General features: G+C 41.5%; 1 protein-coding gene across 11 annotated transcripts in view; it reads left to right on the forward strand.

Annotated features, from left to right (window-relative positions):
• Nucleotides 1-20,875, forward strand: part of ABCC9 (ATP binding cassette subfamily C member 9) — a 65,554-nt gene that overhangs the window by 21,773 nt on the left and 22,906 nt on the right. For 3 of the 11 annotated variants that reach the window (XM_027904849.1, XM_027904847.1, XM_027904848.1), the window contains 16 exons: nt 1,095-1,229; nt 2,503-2,665; nt 3,296-3,336; nt 4,118-4,260; nt 6,907-7,015; nt 8,329-8,439; nt 8,879-8,951; nt 10,281-10,386; nt 11,612-11,650; nt 15,000-15,038; nt 16,914-17,015; nt 17,733-17,817; nt 18,287-18,367; nt 18,906-19,043; nt 19,515-19,640; nt 20,207-20,303. In XM_027904849.1, coding sequence (XP_027760650.1) covers nt 1,095-1,229; nt 2,503-2,665; nt 3,296-3,336; nt 4,118-4,260; nt 6,907-7,015; nt 8,329-8,439; nt 8,879-8,951; nt 10,281-10,386; nt 11,612-11,650; nt 15,000-15,038; nt 16,914-17,015; nt 17,733-17,817; nt 18,287-18,367; nt 18,906-19,043; nt 19,515-19,640; nt 20,207-20,303 — 1,588 coding nt within the window. The remainder of the gene's footprint in view (nt 1-1,094; nt 1,230-2,502; nt 2,666-3,295; nt 3,337-4,117; nt 4,261-6,906; nt 7,016-8,328; nt 8,440-8,878; nt 8,952-10,280; nt 10,387-11,611; nt 11,651-14,999; nt 15,039-16,913; nt 17,016-17,732; nt 17,818-18,286; nt 18,368-18,905; nt 19,044-19,514; nt 19,641-20,206; nt 20,304-20,875) is intronic. The other 8 variants (XM_027904853.1, XM_027904851.1, XM_027904850.1 and 5 more) reach the window with 7 other exon arrangements.

Genomic DNA, 20,875 nt, shown 5'->3' on the forward strand with positions numbered 1-20,875 from the left:
AACTAACTCGTGTTAACTATGAGCGCTTTTCCACTCTGGGAAAGGTGATAGGACTGTCCTGCTTATAGCAAATACTGAACTTATATCCATCTGGTGTGATCAGATTTAGCCATACCCTGCTGAAGATCAGGGTGAATCCTAGAAAATATATTGCTCATCCACCAATTATGGCCTGATATCCCAGGCAAACATTCCTTGCAGAATCAGGGCCCAAGTTAGGGCTTCAGTTTACACCATGTGCAAATTGCTGCCTGCAACCTTTTATTATCCCCTAAGAAAACGGCTGCTGGGTATGAGAACTTGCAGCACAGAAGCCTGAAAAGATGAATCTTGCTTTGAAAATGTTAAACTTGCACTGATTCTTGCTTCTGATTGGGTAATAAGAAGGGAGATTTAAAGACAGAACTGACTTGTTTAAGAGATAAAAATATGAGGTAGGCAATTAGTTCTGTATACCTCTAGTAAAAATACTTCAGTAGTAGAACTTGTATTAACTCAGGAGCCAGAATCCCAGGAATTGCATCACAACCATTCCCAGGTAACCTTTGTGGGAAGTGTCCCCACACTCTTTGGGCTAAGGCAGTGTGTTGGTGTTTTCCTGCAGATGGTATCGATGACAAAGCTCAGGCTGTGTCATTTCCAGCACATCTGCTTCATGCTTCAGTGCCTGTCTTAGGTGGAGGACCCCTATGAGACAATGCAACTGTGATCCAAGGCAGCCCTAAGACCTTTGAATGCTCCCAGAGTGATGTAAGGAGCTCTAGTGTAAATAAGACTCGAGGCCAGCAACTCTCTGAAATGCCTCGGGGCAAGCACCATCATTTTAATGCTCCTTCAGCTCTGTGGAAACCCAGCCTGGATTAGAACTACCAGGCAGTAACACAAACTATTTAGTTAATGTCAAAAATAAAGGCTTCTGGGTTTATTTCCCACACTTTCCAAACGTGACCTTCTGAAGTGTGTGCTCAGCCCATTCCTACGAATCATTTAAGTGTTTATTAGAAGAACAAATATTTTTCTTCTTGGTACTGTTCTGGCATATTGAAATCTATTTTTTTTTCCCCACCCTATATTGTTTTTTTCTTTCTTGACAGATAATAATGGGTGTGATCCTACTCTACAACTTGCTGGGAGTGAGTGCCTTGGTCGGCGCTGCAGTCATCGTGCTCTTAGCTCCGATACAGTATTTCATAGCTACAAAGTTGGCCGAGGCTCAGAAGAGCACCCTTGTAAGTGAATTATTTCAGTGGCATTTGTGGTCCAGGAGTGAGAATACTGAGGCATCAGGGTTTCTGGGTTCTGTTCCTGCAGTTAGTGAACATCCCTTAGTCTCACCGTTCCTCCGTGGCTCAGTGTCTCTTCCTTCCTCACCTTTGTCAGAGGGGACTCCCCAAAAAAGTAGGTGGGCCTTGACCTGCCTGCTCTGCAAAGAGCGTTTTTAACCCAGCTAGGACAATTTTGTCTGAATTCAGCTCCACAGAAGGGTGTTATTCCCACACTCAGGCGTTGTATTTCATGGAATGTCAGCAAAGAGTACAAATGACAGATAAATTATAGCAGGAAATATTAAAGAATGTGCACAACAGACTTTTTGCTCTCACCCCAAGTTTTGGTATTCTCTACAAAATCAGCTGGCACTGCTGCATTAATATCTATTTTACATTCTTCAAGGCTGCAAATTTGTTTTGCTGCCTGATTTAATTCACCAGTTGGAAATGTTTTCTGGGACTTTGTCTAATTTTTAACTTTATTGTCATGAACCTTGAACTTTTTAAGTCAACTTTTGACGTTTAAGTTGTCAAATATTTAGAGATCCTTTTTATTTTAATATTCAGTGACCAAATCATACACACATGGATCCAGTCTCCAGCAGGTTTCAATCCTGTTGAGCTGTGCCAATTTGTACAATCTGTACAAACTGCACACAGGATTTGTCTTTGCATGATTTCAGAAATACTCTGAATCTTTCTTATTGCTCTTTTCTGACTTCCCCTGATTCATAACAGCTTTTGGATTGTGATTTTTCCAAAATGTATGATTTTACCAAACCTTATGATTACTGCTTTCTGCTTGGGGGCAATTAGTTAAATGTATCAATAAATAATTCACCTATTTTCATGACTGGTCTGTTTGAATCCCATATGAATCTTGTGTAGCAAATACACACATTAGTCTTCTATCTGTTGCTATGGACACTGTTGGCACACTAATCCCCCTCCCTGAGCTTCAGCCACTGTTTGAAGGGTTGGGATGCTTTGGGTTATTCTGCTTTTCAGAACAGGGTCACTTAATTTCCCCTCCTGACTGTAACCAATTTAATATCTCCAAAGAACATGGAATTTTGTATTGTTTTTCTCAGTATGGCCCCTGCACAAAATCACGAACAAACAAAATTGTGCGTTTTTAATGGATTTTGCAAGAGAAATGAAGGGAAAAGAACGTTCTCATTAAGACTACAGACCTGTTATCAGTTTCTTATCCTGGTTTTCTTTTGAAATGAAGGACTATTCTACTGAGAGATTAAAGAAAACCAACGAGATCCTAAAAGGCATTAAGCTGTTAAAGCTGTATGCCTGGGAGCACATATTCTGTAAGAGCGTGGAAGAAACGAGGATGAAGGAACTCACCAGTCTCAAAACCTTTGCACTTCATACGTCCCTTTCTAGTAAGTGACTTTATTTTTACTGCTTGGAGATGGATCCTGTTCTTCAGGATCTTCAGGATGTCAGCATTCCTCCTGACTTCAGCTAAGGCAAAACCCAGCTGTGTCTGGGACACCTTTTTGGGGGGGGGATGTAATGTGATTAAAATAAAATGGCATGATATATATATATATATATATATAAGACAGAAGCTTGAAAAGATAGAGTATGTCTTATTGATTTATTTTTGTAGTGAGTTTTCTGCTACCTTCATTACGACATAATATATGAGCAGCTCTGATTGCAGCAAAGTCAGTGTCTGAAAGGAAGTGTGTTTTGTGTAAAGGAGAAGAGTTGAGAGGGTAATATTTTAGTTGTGTTGCATAATATTTGTGCACATAATAATTTTTCTCCGAGTTTACTGGAATATACAGGGGAGAGAATTCCCTGGCTCATTTATTGGTGTGTTTAAGATCTCTGACTACCATGGAAGGAAGTTTCTTCCTGCAGGGTAATTTTCCTTAGGGAGTTTTAATGGCTTGAATTGGAAATCCAAGAAACTGGATTCTTCTGGTGTCACACACTTACTGTAAAATTGTGTGTGTTTTTCTTATTTCATATAATCTGATGCCTATTTTGTTTTTCCTTCCCAGTTTTTATGAATGCAGCCATACCAATAGCAGCTGTTCTTGCAGTAAGATTTTTTTTTTTTTTAATTTTTAAACTTTTCCTTATAAAAGGTGGAGAAAAGGAGGGAGGGGGTGTGTGGAAAAAACCAGTGGATACCATTGTTATTGTAGCACCTATTCCTCATAAAGCCAGAAGGTGAGTTAATGTGCCCCTGTTAACTGTAGGAGAGCATGACACTGGGAGTGTCCATTCCCAGAGTGTGGATTGGTAAAACCAAAAAGAAATATAATTTTTTTTTACCATTAGAAAGAAAGAAAGAAAGAAAGAAAGAAAGAAAGAAAGAAAGAAAGAAAGAAAGAAAGAAAGAAAGAAAAAGAAAGAAAGAAAGAAAGAAAGAATCTTTGCAACTTGAAAGGTGACCCATTTAGAAAAGCTCTTTTTCTGAAGGGATTTTGGGTGGCTTTGCTTGTCCCTTCAGCATTAAGTGCATTATAAGCCAACATTTCAGTTTTCAGGAAAGGGTACTCTGCAGTTTAAGGAGGAATAAGTTTTGCCTGTGCTCTGGCCAGGTGTAAATCTTAGCCTCAAGCACCAGAGGAGCTGTGGCATGCCAGGAAATGTGGGGTTTTCACAGACCAAATTTTGAGAGCGTTACTGAGAGTGGGCACCAGAATTGGTGGAAACATATCCACAAGATTTGTTAGATTCTCATTGATCTTTCTGAGTCACGTGTTTCCTCTAAAGCCTGAAGTCAATCACAAAGCTAGAAAAATATTCTGCTTGCTGTCCTCGCTCCTCTTTTTGGAGAGCCCTTGTCCTGACCTGCTGTTTCCCTGGTGTGACAGACCTTTGTGACTTACGCCTACACCAACGACAAGCCCCTGCAGCCCGCCCAGGCCTTCGCATCCCTGTCCCTCTTCCACATCCTGGTCACTCCCCTGTTCCTGCTCTCCACTGTGGTTCGGTTTGCAGTCAAGGCTATTGTAAGGTGAGTGGCCCTTCTGCTTTCACCGACTCTTTGGCACCTAGTTCAGCAATGAAGAGTTAAGGTGTGGGGACTCAGGTGTTCAAAGATGCGAGAGGAATCAGAGCACACGGTTCATTTTGCTGGATGATACAAAGAAATGGCACAGGAAAGGCATTGATCTGCTGGAATGAGTCCAGAGGAGACCACTAAGATGAGCAGAGGGATGGAGCAGCTCTGATATGGGGAAAGGCTGAGGAGGTTGGGATTGTTCAGCCTGGAGAAGGGAAGGCTTTGGAGTGACCTAATTGTGGCCTTCCAGGACCTGGAGGGAGCCCCAGGAAAGATGGGGAGAAACTATTTCAAGGGCCTGGTGTGACAGGACAAGGGCAAAAGGGAATGGCTTCAAATTGAAAGAGAGGAGGCTTAGATTGGATATTAGGAAGTAATTCTTCCCTATGAGGGTGGGGAGGCCCTGGAGGTTGCCCAGAGAAGCTGTGGCTGCCCCGTCCCTGGGAGTGTCCAGGGCCAGGTTGGATGGGACTCTGAGCAGCCTGGGCTGGTGGAAGGTGTCCCTGCCCATCACAGGGGGTTAAAATGAGATGCTCTTTAAGGTCACTTCCAAACCAGGCCATTCTATGATTCTGTGATTATAAATGATCCATTCTTTCTATGATTTCACTGCCTTTGGCAGTTCAGATTCAGAGCTGCACTGTCCTTCCTTGGGCAATGCTCCTCTGCTCACGGTGTGGCCACTCACTATCCCTCTCATCTAGAACTTTCTGGGCTCTTGTCACTCCAGAGAGACTGGTGTGAAGCTCTGTAGCAAGACTGGCCCTGCTGAAGCAAGAAAGAGAGACTTCACCTCCACAAAGGGTGCACTGGGCTTTCAGCGAGAATTTGGCAATGTCCTGCCTGACATTGCTCCAGGCATTTATTTTTGTAAAATAGCCCAACAGAACAACTTCCTTCGTGCTGGGCTATAAAGCGCTTGATCTCGAGGGAGCTGGTTGGTAGGAAGTCAAATTTCAGGCTTTTGGCTGCTGTGCCAGTGGCCTGCAGGGACGGAGTCACGGTCACAGGGCAGTTTGCAGACCTACACACTGCCAGGGTGTCCCAGGAGGCACAAACTGACACCTGACTGGCAGCAGTGCATCAGATGCCAAGCACCAGCAGGATGTGAGGACAGAACTAACCTTCCCACCCAGAAACATCACTCTCTAGTGCCCAGACTGAGGCACGTTGGTGAGGTATTGCACTGCTGCTGTCACTGCCTCTCTTTGGTGGGTAACCAGAATGACAAATAGCAGTCAAAGGGACTTGAGGCTCTTTGTCCTTTGCCAGCACCACACTGGCTTCAAAAAACAAAAATAATTAAACAGGGTTTATTTTTATCAAAGCAGCAGCAGGGCCACATGAGACATTTTCCCTAGGTTGAAAAGGATTTCTGAGTACTGGAAAATCTCAAGGCTCCTCTATAAATCATCCAAGCCTCTACATCTCTGTACTATGTTTAGCAGAGCCCTAATATCAAAATGGTGTGTACATTTTCCTTAACACTGCTGGTCACTCCTCAGATCACTATTTAGGGACCATATTTGCCAAAACAAACTGTATCCTTTGGCAAACTCATTTCCTAACATCTTTCTCCCATGAACATCATGTCCCCCAAGCGAAGAATGAAAAATGTGTTCCTGGCCACTCTGCGGCTCTATCCTCAATTAAATACATTCATGAGTGTCTGCTCATTTGTTTTATGATTAAGTGCTTATACTTTGGTCAGAATTTCAGTTTTATGTTCGAGAGTAGTTCTAGTGCCTTGAAAACTTTTGAGGGTACTTTGTTTAAATTTGAAGTAAGGGTTGATGTTTCCTTGGGCTCATGATCAGAGCAAGGTCTCTGATATTCCGCAAAAAAAGAAGTTCTTGCTTGGTGCCCTTTATGAAGAATGAAATTCTGACATGGGGGTTAGAGATATGAATTTCCCTTCCAAAAGAGGAGGTAGAAACAGGAATACTGCCAGGAGGGAACAATGACAACAGCAGTGCTTTCTCTCCAACCTACATCTCTGTGGCTCGAACAAGTATTGATAATTTATCATGAAATGTGCAGGTGGGCCTTGAGACAGGGCTACTTTCCCTTTTGCAGATTAGTGTTCAAATCACTGATCTGAAGGCATGTGTCCTCCTGCTTTCTCGGTCTCTGGCCCAATGTTCCTTGATTTTAGTTTTTGCAAAGTCACAGAGCTTCACTGTGATCGGTGAGTGACTTTGTTCCATCCCTGCAGAAACTGTGTCAGGAAGCACCTGCTGCACTGGCACTTCCAGAGGTTGTAGGTGGGTGGATGACTCCAGTTTGCACCCTGACTGTGTGTAGGCATGAGAAAGGCCCAGAAGAGATGGAAACCATTCCCACGGAGCTCCCTCGGCACCTACATGACCAGCCCTGCTCTCCATTCCCGGCCACCAGTGCAATGTTTGATTATTTTCATCTGTCCTTCTTCCACTTAGATTTTCATTTACCATCAGAGTGGCAGATAGCCCGAGAGGAAAGTGAAAGTGTCCCACGAACTTCTTTTGGAACATTTCTGATAAATGCTGCTGCACAAAAATGGGAATGCACTCATGGAAACCTGGGATTGTGCAACTCACTGTCCTGTTTTCTTTCAAGTGTCCAGAAGCTGAATGAGTTTCTCCTGAGTGATGAGATTGGAGATGACAGCTGGAGAGGGGGGGACAGCTCTGTACCTTATGAATCCTGTAAGAAGCACACAGGACTTGTAAGTTCTGGTTCACCACACTGAATTTCAAAGCCCTATAGCCCCATGTAAGACCAGTGGCTGAGCTGATAGATCTCGGGAGTTTTGGCTTCTAGGCTGACTAATATTGACCAATTTTGCCTCTTTTATGTCTGAATCTCTGTGTCTCTATGATATAAAGGGTCTCCAAACATATTTAAGCATTGCTTAAATTACCAGTAGTAATAAAAATCCCACAACACACCAAGACATTTGCTCATGGTTCAAAATTAATCCTCCTCAGTTTTTTAAAAGCCCCAAGTGGATTCTCTGTGGTTATGGGCTTTGTGCTGTATATTCCCAGTACATCCCATTGTATCTTGGGCATCCTTAGGTAGGAACAATTCCTGCTCTGCGAAATTCAGAACTGGAGGTGGGAAAAACTGCACCAAACTTTGTGAAATAGCAATTAATTCCAAAATGCTGTTTCTGGAGTGCTACACATACAGTGAATTTGAGTAAAATTTGAGGACAAAGGAAAAAACCCAATGGAGATGATGTGGGAAAAGGTTGTTTGGTTGTTTTTTTTTTTTATTCTGACATTTTTTTAGAAGCCAGATATTTCAGGTCTTTCAAACTCATTATACAAGTTGAAATGTGACTGAGTCTTGAAGACAGCAACAGAAAGAAAGGATTATCACAAAAAAAAGTTTGACTTTGAGCTGAATTAAATTATTTTCCCAACTTGAACAGCATTTCTTTTTTTTCTTGACAGACAAAGTCTAGATAGATGATGGGGAAAGGGAAAAATGAAGGCAGTGTCTGTAAAAGTTAAATCAATAACCAAATATAGTCCAGCTGTAAGGAATCACTAAGATTATGTCGATTCAGCTTGATACAGAGGCACTTACAAATAACCACAGGTAGCTCTGAATGAGCTGGCTCCAAAATCACAATTATCCCTCAGGAAGGTTCTCTGCACAAGCTAAACTGACCTGCTTCCCACTCCTGCAGCTGTTCTGCTTCCAAGAACTAACTGGTAACTCAGCACGTCATCACACTTTTAGTGACACAGCTTTGCTTGGAGCTGCCTCAGGTGGGGCAGAGGAGGGTGAGAGGGGGAAATTTGGGGTGGTTTTTTGTGGGAGATAACAAAAAAATCAGGTATTTTCTGTGCTTCAGTTAGAAATGTTTAAAGCATTACACTGTGTGCATGACAGCAGGGTCGCTTTATTATCACACACTGGCTTCTTGTTTTGAACTGGTACAGTGGTAAGAAAGGGATTTATAGGGAACCAAATGCTGTCTTCTCCTGAGGATTCCAACTTTTCCCCTGTGTTCACTTCCCTGTGCAGCACACCAAGGCCATCAACAGGAGGCAGCCCTTGAGGTACCAGCTTGAAGGCTACGAGCAGCCAGCAAGGAAGCAGACACGGCCCGTGGAGATCGACGACGTTGCCATCAAGGTGGTTTGAAAACATCCTCTCGTTCCTCACGAGCAGCAGCTCCTCCTGAAACAGCCCCTGATAGTGCCCAGTTGCTGCTGCTATTTCTAATTTTCCCCTGTACGAGTCAGCACTTTAGCCAGAAGTGCAGTGAGAAGATTCAGCTTCAGGCCAGGACTTTCTAGAGATCCCAGTCATGAATATAAAGGGGAAGAGCTTAGAATATCTGACGGGCAGGAATTAACACAGGTTGATCAACCTGTCCTTTCATGCAGTTTCTTATTCACAAGCTTTTCTGGGTTTGGCAATCTTTAAAAACATAACTTGTTGATTTTTTCTTCGGTTTTGTTGTTTTATGTGTGTACAACTTATTTAAGTGGCATACTTTAAATTCAAACCAACCATTCTATTTTTTCCCCTCATGTGTTTATATATGTGACATGTGGTAATTTTTTTGTAGGTGACCAATGGATACTTTTCATGGGGAAGTGGCTTAGCTACTCTGTCCAACATAAACATTAGAATCCCAACAGGTAGGACAAAAGGACACCTTAAATGTGAACGTGATGTCAAATTGTTATTACTAATTCCTTTTCTTGCTGTTGTGAAAAGCACAAAAGTACACCTTTAGATTTTTATAAGAAAAAAATGAAAGTTAAAAATGTATACAAAGCCATGACCTCTATTGGTCATATAGCAATAGCATTAGATAAATTATGTGGGGTTTTACATACTTTTATATAGTTTTGATAAGAGCGTAAACAAAGTCAAGAGTAAGAATAAATACCAAAAAGATGGTATCTTATTTCCACCAGTTGGTGCCCAGGGACACAGCTGTCATGTCTTGCACTTTTCCTGCCATTCATCCACATAATAATCTCCCAATTCACAACTATTTTCATCTCAGAGAACTCAGATTTTCTGTCAAGAAAACCTCAATTATTTCCTCTTTCAATGAATTTCTCCTTGTCAAGCTGAGTTCCTGTGATTCCTTGTGTCCTCAGTGTCTTTTGCCTGTGGGTTCCACAGGCAAAAACCTGTGGAATAAAAAAACCACAAAATAGTGGTTTGTTTTGGAAAACTTACGTAGCAAGTGTGAAAAAGAACAGCTACTGTTTTCTATTATTATTATTATTATTATTATTAACGATAATAATAATGGTGCTGCTAATAATAATAATATGAAACACCTGACACTATTGGTACTTGATGCTACTAAGTAGCCTTATATTTTATTTTTATGGCCTATCAAGTGCTTAGTTTTAAAATAGACTATTGCTTTAGGCTGATGTCACATGGTTGATAAATAATCCCCAAGTCTGTATCATTTGTTTCCATGTAGTGGAACAGTAAGGGGTGAACACTCCTTTGTGCTGGCCTGGTGCCACATCCAGCACCAGTAGAATGCCTTTGCTGCAAGGAATTTAAAGTCTAAGGCCAGGGCTTCCACAAGCTGGGTGAGCCAGAGTTTACCTCCTTTGGAAGGAATAAGACCCTTATATTCCCAGCTGGAGAGAGACACGGAAAATTTCCAATACCTGAAGGGAACCCACAAGAAAGGCAGAGGAAAGAAGGCTATTTATAAGGGCCTGGAGCGACAGGACAAGGGGGAATGGCTTCAAACTGACAGAGAACAGGTTTAGGTTGGATATCAGGAAGAAATTCCACCCTGTGAGGGTGGGGTGGCCCTGGCACAGGTTGCCCAGAGAAGCTGTGGCTGCCCCATCCCTGGAAGAGCTAACAAATTAAACCATCTAGTTCAGAAACGCTCTAGACCTGGATCTATGATCTATCTAATTGCACCTTGTTGACTTCCCTCTTGTCAAGACGTGTCTTTTTTGCTGTTTTTATCATGATCACAGGTCAGATGACAATGATTGTGGGTCAAGTTGGCTGTGGCAAGTCCTCCCTTCTCCTTGCTATATTGGGAGAGATGCAGACGCTGGAGGGAAAAGTTCACTGGAGCAAGTATGTTTGTGTGGCTTTTAATTGCTGGGTTTAAGGAGGAGGAGGTTGAGGTTTGCTGTGAGAAATGTAAACCTCGTGCCTCAGAACTGCATGTTGAGTGATTATCATCACCCAGATCCTCTCTGGAATGCATCACCTGCAAACTTAAGAAGGGTTTTCACTGTTGTTTGTCACGGTTCAGAGCAGGCAGAGCAGACTAAGGAAGGGGAAAAGGCTAGTCTGGCAATTAATATCTAATATTTTAGCCTAGCAAATGACCTGAATAGAAATTCAGGTCATCAAATAGGCATGTATTTCTCACTCAGAGATGCTGCTGCTGGCAGAAAAAAAATGTGATACAATAACATGTTACTGCTTTTCTCCTTCCCTGGTACACGATCAAGCCTCACCTGTGGAAGTCTCTGTTACTCTTTACAGTAACCCCAAAACTTGTTCTTTGATTTTAAAGATCAGCTCTGTTTCCTTAAAACTGCCAAGCCAAACTCCTCTCCATTAACTTTTTGCTGAGGAAGAGGGAATTTTGTCACAGAGGCCAATGTTTTGTTGCCCCATCCCTTGACTGGTAACCTCCTTTGTCATATTTTTCTTACAGCAGTGTTGCAAGCTGGATTTTTTTTTTTTTGCTTTTCCTGTGCTAATATCCATGGTATTTTTTGCTCTCCAGCTACATTTCACTTTGTGCTATTCTAAACATATGATCTCACTGGAGTAGCAGGTACAGTTGGAGCCAGGGTAAGACTAATGTTGAGTTTAAGCTTTAAAGGAAGAAGAATATGTGACTTACCACAGTTAATTTCTTGGAGAGACATAATGTAGGTTTTTACACCCCAATCAGGCATTGTTTTTCTGAGTAGTTTGGAAAAAATACCAGGGGTAAGTAGAGTATACCTTTAAATGATTCTCACAGTTGTTTTCAAAGATATAGTTGAGAAAAACTGAGGTTTTTCATAGGAAAAGATATGAAATCTAAGGGAGATTGGAGAAATGAGAAATCCTAGAAACACACTAGAGATATTTTATTGAGTGTTTCACAGTTATGAGCGATGAACAACAATAAAAATTAAGATTTCACCTTGTTCAAAGGATAGGATCGTGCTGTCAGCCAGTTGTCTGTGCATCACCAAACAACTCAGGTTTAAGGGGCATTTTTTTATTAATTGCACACTTTAACTGGTACCGTGACGTAGCTGATGCAAACGTGGTTATGTTTTGCTGGTAATTTCAGACTGCCTGGCAGACAGATGAATACAGAAGGATACTTCAGGTATTTAACCCAGTGGATCCTTTGATTTGCAAAACCATAATGAAGGTCCTATTTACTCTCTTCAATCCCTTTCCATGTGCTCCCACGTGCATGACTAACGCAGCTACTGATCCAGGGGTGGAAATGCAGGGAATTCCCCCACAAATTCAGGCACAACAACACAATAATAGTAATAATGGATAAGATCTCAGCCCCAGTTGTACTGGGGCAATCTTGCAATGCATCACTGGGATCTGAACATCCTGTTGCTGGGGACGGGGACTGCAGTAAGAGCTGCATGTCCTGCTGCCAGGGTTGTGACTGGTTTGGCATCTTAGGGAAATAAAAGCACGTTAGTGCATCTTTCTGTAAAAGATCTTTGCCAGGGCAAGACTTATGGGCCAGGTCTCAGTTCTTGCCACTTATGTGAGATGTGTCTCAGATATGTTACAAACCTTAGACACACAAAAAACCAGCTCCTTGTCTAAGGTTTGTAGCACATCTGAGGCTGTCTGGATGCAGTGACTGAGCTGAGCTTGTTTCAGATCTGAATTATTAACATTAAGTCTACACAAGGACAGTTGTGGGGATTATGCAGAGACAGGTATTCCCCTCATCCACATCGAGCCAAACAGCCAGAACCATCTTCTCAGACTACCAAGAAAAGAGTGGCTAAAGTGGAAATCCCTCACTTACTACAGATCTTCTGTGCACTGGACTGGTTTCTGTGCAAACAGGTTGTTGTATTCCGAGTGAAAAGGTTGGGAAACACGAGAGCCCTTAAATGGATCCTCACAAATGGCCTATTCTGTCCTCAGGTGTCAAAAAGGATACAAGATAAGTTGGGAAAAGGCAGTGCTTCCCTCAGGTTGCAACCACAGTAAAAACAGCTCACAGAAACCACTTTATGGGCACTGGAGGGATAAATTATCAGATAAATGATCCTTTGGCCAAAATCAGCATAACTACCCTGTGCTGCTGTGGCTGGTTGCAGGGACAGGACTAAATTCCTCTAAACTCCTGCTTAAAACTTGTGTAGATGCTCAGTCCTCATCTTGCCTCAAATTTATTGCCTTTGTTAGCAGAGGAAGCAGTTCATTCTGTTGTCACAGTGGTATCCCAGAGATTTTGTATCCCTTCATTCTCCTTCCTTTTTACTCTGAGGGGATCACAGCCTGGTTAGAGATGATTAGGTCTATTTTAAGTCATTCACTATAAAAGTGTCCAAACTTCAACAAGATGTCTTTATTACTTTTCCTTAAAACCTTGATTTAAATTCATTTCTATTTTATTTCACCTTATGTATACAAAATCTTACAAAATGACCAATCAGTCTGGTTTTTCCTACCATTTCAGACTTGAAATTCCCATGACCCGTTTTGGCCAACATGTATATTTTATAGTACAGCTGAAAAATCAGCATAAACAACCATATTTCAATAAAGAAACTAGAGAAAGAATTGCTAATCCCCTCAGGCAAATAAAATACTCTTTTTAGAAACCTCAGGAGCTTCAATTCCCCTGCACTCCCATACCCTACAATCCCATCACTCTCTCAGCTTCAGCAGGGTAAAAAAGTGTAAGTTCAAATATTAATCCCCTTGTTTGTGAAGGCCCCAGCTCAGTAAAGGTCTTCCATACGTTTATTCATGGGATTGTTGGTGAGTGTGGGTTCTCATAGTGGTCTCACTCAGAATTTGGGAGAATTAAAATGTATTTGTCAAGCTCAGCATGGAATGACATTTCTAACCAAAGAAGTGTTCAAGTAACTAAGATTCAAAAATTAGTCCTTGCTCATTCAGATAATCTGTTTGATTCCAATGGCAAGCACATTAAATCTGGTGTTGAATTGCAAGGGGTCCTGCAAGACTTGTGCCCAGTTTTTGTTAAACTGTAGTTTGGAGGGCACTCCCAAATGTGTACATGAAAGCACTGTCTCTTTCTCTACCACTGCTATGCCTTGCTGATAAAAGTTTGGGGGCCTTGAATGGAGCAAATTTAGGTTGTTTTTGTTTGTTTGTTTGTTTGGCTTGACCTAATTTCCAACCCCTTTTCAATCTCTTGTTAAACTCCATCTTTTGCTTTCTTGTGACTTTACTCCACTGTAGAGAAGACTGAAAGTTTCTGCTGAGTAAGAGACCAGTTCTAGTGAAGTGATGTCTCTTTTGTGCCTCAATTTACGGATCCCTGACACTTCTGAGAGAACCAGCAGGATTTATTCACCTCTAATGCAGTATCTTTTCTGACAATTGATGCACAAAGGAAACACAGACTGTGCACTTTGGGAGGCTTGAATTATCAAAGTCCTCAGAGAGATGATGTGCTGTTGGGTCACAGGTCTGAAATTCTGGGAAGATGCTTCATACATGAGCATGGCATTACAAGGACACTGCTATTAGAATTTTCTAGACTTGGATGTTCTCCTTACGAGTGCAGCTGCATTTACTGGTATACTGGCAGTCAGCAGACATTTCTGCCTCAGCAGTGAAACATTTCATTTGGAGGATTCACAGGCCTGAGAGAGGAGGATAATTTTGTTCATGGTTTTGGTGTTGGTTTGGTTTTTTTTTTAAATCAGGAAAATAATACATTAGTATCAGTTTTCCAGTCCCTTCCAATCCCTGTCTCTATTTACCTGGCATAAACTTAACTCTTCTATGTTTTGGACTTTGCAATGATGCATCACCATGCCTGGACATGAACATCATCACTGGTCCAGAACTGCTTTTGCTGCCATTCCAGGCCCTTAACACAGTTTTTGAGTCAATTAATGAACAGAGGGAGCTGCAAAATCGTTCATGTCGTTGCTGCCACTGGATGCTCTTCAGAATGAGTTTCTTAAGGACACGGTCCTTAAGAAGCGGAGGTTGCCAAGGAAAGCCTTGTAATGCTGTGCTTTATGCAGCCTCAGTGCTATAAACAGGTTCAAGGTCTCTTCTGATTCAAAAGTGTGTCTGCAGAGCTGATCTTTGCTCCAGGGGAAATCTGACATTAGCTGGCAGCTCTTGCAGGTCATTGGCAGAACTGTGTGGAGAAGTTACTGCTTGTCAGCCCTTTACATGCCCAGGCAATGTTAATATTTTAGTTTTTCATAGGTTTTACCATACACTTTTAATTTTTAATACATTCTCTAACTAAGTAATTTGCTTGTTCCGTCACTGTGTGTTATAGATATGAAACTGTTGTGTTTGGAAAAGTTTTATGTTTTTACTAAGACCTTGTTTGTTTTCCCTTCAAGAACAAAAAACCCCAACTTATGTTGATTTCTTAAAATGTGTACTTAACTCCTGTTTCCCTGTGTGTAAAACTAGCACAAATTGTTATTCTTTATATTTCCTGCTTACTAAATGTCATTTACCATAACTTACAGTGTAAATGAAACTGAACCCTCTTTTGAAGCATCCAGAAGGTATTATTTCTTTTTTTTTTTTTTTAGTGTATCTTAATACACTCATTAATTCCTTCAGAATTTCCCCAAACCTTCATCTTTGTTCTCTTCAGCCATCTCTGTTTTCTTGCCGTGTTGGTGATAATTGTTTACTGTGGGATTAATTGACAGACTGTTTTAAATCCAGTGGATCCCAATCCTTTCCAGCCATTGTACCACTACCTCAGTCTTGTCTAAAAGATGTCCAGTGATCCCAGGTCCCACCTGACAGTGCTGGGACTTGAGTGTGCTCCATGTTGCGCAAGGCAGGGCCTCTAGATGGATTGGAGACATCACCACGTGGATCCTCCCGTGTGTTTTGTGTGTTTTGTGGGGTTTGTGCCTTGCCTAACCCAGGCTGTGTGACAGAGGGAGCTGAAATCAAGCAGTGCCTCCACCCCTGGCTCCAGGGAAGGGGCCTGCGGGTTTAAAAGAAGGACAAGCCGAACTAAAAACATGTCCTGACTGACAGACAAGTAGTGGCACACGGAGCTGTGGTTGGGAGACACAGCAGGATTTGCTGCCCGATAATCCTGAGGGCATATTTTGTGCTGGTGCATCCTGAACTGCTTAAACTCCTCAGAGTTTTGGGATACTACTGATGCCTTCTAACCAGCTGTTTCTCATGCCCCTGCACCCTCTCTGTCATCAGCAAATTCTAGATGTTTACTAAATACAGAGTAAACCACATGCTTTGTTGGAAGCAACAGAATCAAAGAGGCTGAGAAGGAACCCAATTGTGGCCTTCCAGAACATGAAGGGAACCTACAGGAAAGATGGGGAGAAACTATTTCCAAGGGCCTGGAGTGACAAGACAAGGCGAAATGGCTTCAAACTGACAGAGAGGAGGTTTAGATTGGATATTAGGATGAGATTCTTCCCTGGGAGGGTGGAGAGGCCCTGGCACAGGTTGCCCAGAGAAGCTGTGGCTGCCCCATCCCTGGGAGTGTCCAAGACCAGGTTGGACGGGGCTCTGAGCAACCTGGGATAGTGGAAGGTGTCTCTGCCCATGGCAGGGGGTTGGAATGACGTGATCTTTAATGTCCCTTCCAACTCAGACCACTCTATGATTCCATGTTTCTATGATAACTGTTCAGATCCATGAGCTGATACCAGCTCACCCCTCCTTCCTCATACACTTTGGGCACCTCAGAAAAATATCTGCCATTACACGACCTCTTTTGCTGCTGTACATTGGCAAAACAACCAGAAGAAAAGAACATGTCATTAGGTATGCAGACATGTTGAAAGGATGTCTAAAAAATACCTGGGGCAGTGCAGTGATTCCTTCCCAATCTGTATGAAACTGCCCTCTTTTCCAATATCATGTTGGTCCACTGGGGATCTAATAGACTGAAAGTAAAAAATCATCCACTGAGGAAAAACCACTTTATGTGTGGGACCACCTAAAATAATCTAAAACTTCAAAAAAGCAGCAAGTGATGTATACTGATGCCATTTCAACAGTCTTTTCACATAACCATTTTGATGTTAGAGAAAAAAAAACCCAAGTAACTATTCTTATGAGAATATAATAATTTTTATTATTTATTAATTTGCAGTTGGATTGAAATTGCAGTTTCTAGGTTGAGGTAGGCACCAGCCATTTTTAGGAGAATAGAATGCAACCTGGAGTGTAGATTTTGCCATCATGGGAGAGAGAGTGGGTGCTGTTCTAACAAAAGCATCTCATTTAAAATCCTTCCCTCCGTTTTTGTAACGGTTGCTTTGCTTACACGTTCCCCCGTATTTCTCTGAATGCACATTCATAAAATTAACCTTCAAACCCCCCTGATTCTCAGGCATTTCATGGTGTGGCTGCTCTGCTTTTTGCTAATGCTCTGCATCTGCCTACAGTAGGAACAGATACTCAGTGGCTTATGCAGCTCAGAAGCCGTGGCTGCTGAACGCGACCGTGGAGGAGAACATCATCTTTGGGAGCCCTTTCAACAAACAGAGGTAAATCTCAAGCTCCTTGCAAAAACACCTGGCAGCTCCTTTTAGAGAGGTGTTTTTGTTTTTTTTTTTTTTTTTTTTTTAGGGATTTTTTGGGCATATTCTGTTGTTAGTTGGTAGATTTTGAGAAATATCTATCAATGCCCATTAACCCCGGGGGGTGGGTTTGGTAAACCTGATTTTATCCATATCAGAGGGAAGTTTCTGATTTAAGTGAGCCTTTCAAGAAGATATGTAAGTGAGAAATCACACAGGGCAGTAACTAACCTAGAAATCTCACAGCAAATTTCAAGGCTTTGCAAGTGGTTTCCTGGTTCTGGCAAGACCAGAATCCCTGCAAGGACCCTTTGTCCTGTAACATCAGTGTCAAGAAAATGAAGAGGCACCTAAAGGGTGGGGGGGAGAATAATAACTCACTGGAAAATGGCTTTAAAGTCCTTCAGAGTCCAAGAAAACAGCTCCATGATAGGGAGGAACATACTGAATAATTTAAACAATTAAATCTTTAAAAAGCAGTATTGTCAGTAAAGATCTCTAATAAACATGGTATTTTTTTACGATGCTCCAGGATTAGCTGCTGAGTAATCACTTTATCCTTCTGATTTCTGCAGTTATCCAGCCATCACAGAGCTGTGATAACTTAGCAGTGAATTTTTTTCTTTTTTTTTAGCAGAGTAAGTGGCTGGTTAAATAATTGCAGTGACTTTGTTGTTTTTGCAGGTACAAGGCTGTTACAGACGCGTGTTCTCTGCAGCCTGACATCGATTTACTGCCATTTGGTGATCAGACAGAAATTGGAGAAAGGGTAAATAACACAAATGCTTTAATCCCTGCTTGGCCTTTGTATGAAGAAGACGCTCTCTGGTGTCACCCGGACAAATCTGGGCTGCCAGACTGGTAAATAATTGTAACTCACCAAGGCTCACTGTGAAAAGAAATGTTGAAAACTTTTTTCCTTCTTCAGGTGTCTCTCAAATGGGATTTTTTTTTTGAGCAAAGTCTCCTGTACTTTGCATGCAGAATTGGATGCTTGCATTTGTTAAATTTTTCATACTAAAAAACCTACTGTGCTCAGAGCAGCTCTTCATAATTTACACTTCCCCGTGAATAATAATTTATCTTCTGATATTACACGAGGATTATGCTTGTTTATCAACAGAATTAGCATTTTAATGAAGCTTTTTATATTTTTCTGGAGCTCTGTATCACATTTCCGGAGGCCTGTCACGCTGTTTATTCAAAGATGCTTATTTTTCATCCATCATTCTCATTAGGGGATTAATTTAAGTGGAGGCCAACGACAGAGAATCTGTGTTGCTCGAGCCCTCTATCAGAACACCAACATTGTCTTCTTGGTAAGATTCTTCTTTTCCGCATGAGGCAGGGAAAGTCAGTAATAAAACTGTCATTCCATGTATTTATGTTAGATTTAGGAGAGCTACAGGGACTTGTGTTCAACTCCAAATCCAAATTATAGAGGTAGGAAATCAGCAGCCACCAGAGGCAGCATCAAAACAGACTGGGAGACTGACGGGGGTGGGATTTCCTACACAGATTAAACCTGGAAGAGTAGAAGAGATTCTCTTAACTCCAAGTTAAGAATAGTTTGGTTTAGAGGAATTAGAAGAGTTGCTAATTCTGTTTTAATTTCGGTTTCCCATCAAAGTTATTAATTACATTAATTAAAAATTAGCTGAGTCCCTTGCTATGAACTGAAGATCAGTGGATTCCAGCTCCCTGTTTCGTAGTGAAGGCCTCTGGCTGGGTCTTAGTCATTAGGGAGAGATGAAGCATTAGCAATCCTAGACACTTTCTAATTTTAAAATAATATTTTAGAAATAAGCCTCACTTTTGTACCCTGTCCTAACATTTTCTAATTTGATTTGCTTGCAGGATGACCCGTTCTCTGCACTGGACATTCACTTAAGTGATCATTTAATGCAGGAAGGGATTTTGAAGTTTCTGCAGGAAGACAAGAGGACTCTCGTTCTGGTGACACATAAATTACAATATCTGCCACATGCTGACTGGGTAAGAGAAGCAGAACATACACTTGAAGTTCACACCCCAACACTTGATGGGTTTAGTATTTTTCTCTGTAATAGATTCCCTCCTTAATTCCGCATGCCATGTGGCCAACTGCCCCCTTAACTAATACAGATTTTAGAGTGGAAGAACTATTTTATTTTCAAATTTTTTATGTAGATGTTGCAATTGACATTGAATCAAAGTTAATTTTGATTTTGATTGCAAACAGGGCTATTTTGTCTTGCCCGTGCTTTTTACAAAGTGCACCAAGCTTGGCTTAAAGATGTTTCATGTTCCAGTTTATGGGCTGTACCAACAAAATTAAGAAATTATTGATAAAATGTTCAATACAATGGGCACAGAAATTTGCATAATGGCAGTGCCACCACTACTGAGACGTGTCTTGTAGGATCCAGGTCAGTGATTATGGTATTCGTGTTGCTGAGTAAATCCATCAGGTGCTTTCTCCCCTAGATCATAGCAATGAAGGATGGGATGGTGCTTAGGGAAGGGACACTAAAGGATATCCAGAACAAGGATATTGAGCTCTATGAACACTGGAAAACTCTGATGAATCGCCAGGATCAAGAACTGGAAAAGGTAAATAGACATTTATACAAGGATGGCTTTTCTGGAAAGAAATATTTTTCATTAAAAAAAAAAAAACAAAACACCCCAAACTATGCCAGAAGAAGTTTTAAACTAGACAGAACTTGAAGAAGTTTTAAATTAAGGCAGAACTGCATGACCTGTAAGAAGTTTTAAGGACTGGAATAGGTTTTCCAGGAAGTGTGTGGTACATCCACCGTGGGTGGTTTGCAAGGACCCATTAACCAAACCACCTTTTGGAATGGGGTGAACGGCTCATCCTTTGTGGGGCCATGGTACCTCTTACTCTGTTATTGCCAGGAACATTTAGGATTCTCTAAAGGCTATTTTTGAAGTTTTTATCATTCCAGGAGAGAGGGAATGAAAGAATGGAAGAAAGAGAGAGGGGAATAGGTGGACAAAGCAGGGTTTTCTGAAAGTTAAATCCTAAAATACTGTGGCTTTTCCATTCTGTAAGTGAAGGGATCCCAGTGAAGTTCTCTCTGAGGTTACTGTTGGTGCTGCCACAGTGGCAGACAGCTAAACTCTAACTGAACAAACATATTTCCTTATTTCAGGATATGGAAGCTGACCAGACTACTCTTGAGAGGAAAACCCTCAGAAGGGCCATGTACCCCAGAGAATCCAAATCCCAGCTGGAAGATGAAGATGAGGGTATGTCTTATCATTTCACTTTGTTTAATCTATTACCATGTTTCATTCCCTTGAACAGCTGGCAGTTCTTAGCTAGGAAACATGAAGATGGTGGTGACACTTGGTAATAACTGGGAAGTCCAATACTTTGAGCTGTTTATGACATGATTTATTTAAGGAATTCTCCACGTATTTGTTGCAGGGATAAGGGTGTCACGGAATAAGTTAATTTCTTTGCTAACTCACGCTGCCTGGAGTTATTGAGAGATGAGAGAGAAGTAAAACAACAGAAATAATTGCAAAGATTGGGGTAGCTGTCAAGAGCAGGGCAACATTTCCCTTCCTCAAGTGCAGCGTGAGAGGTTGTGAGATCTATATCCTTATTATCTGGAGAAAAAATTAAGTATCTTGTTTATACATCTACGAAATATGTATCTCCCAGTAATTGTGTTTCAGTGTAATGTAATCAATTATCCTTTTATCACAGACAAAGCTTTAGTACTCTTCATTGGAGGAAAAATTGAATTTTTTTGTGCAACAGATGTTGGAGCCTCTGGATGGAAAGGACTGGAGGGCTTTCTAGAATCTTCCTT

This window comes from Empidonax traillii, unplaced genomic scaffold (genome assembly GCF_003031625.1).
Source record: "Empidonax traillii isolate 1590-97213 ecotype Southwest subspecies unplaced genomic scaffold, ASM303162v1 scaffold1099:size633499, whole genome shotgun sequence".
NCBI classification, from domain to species: domain Eukaryota; kingdom Metazoa; phylum Chordata; class Aves; order Passeriformes; family Tyrannidae; genus Empidonax; species Empidonax traillii.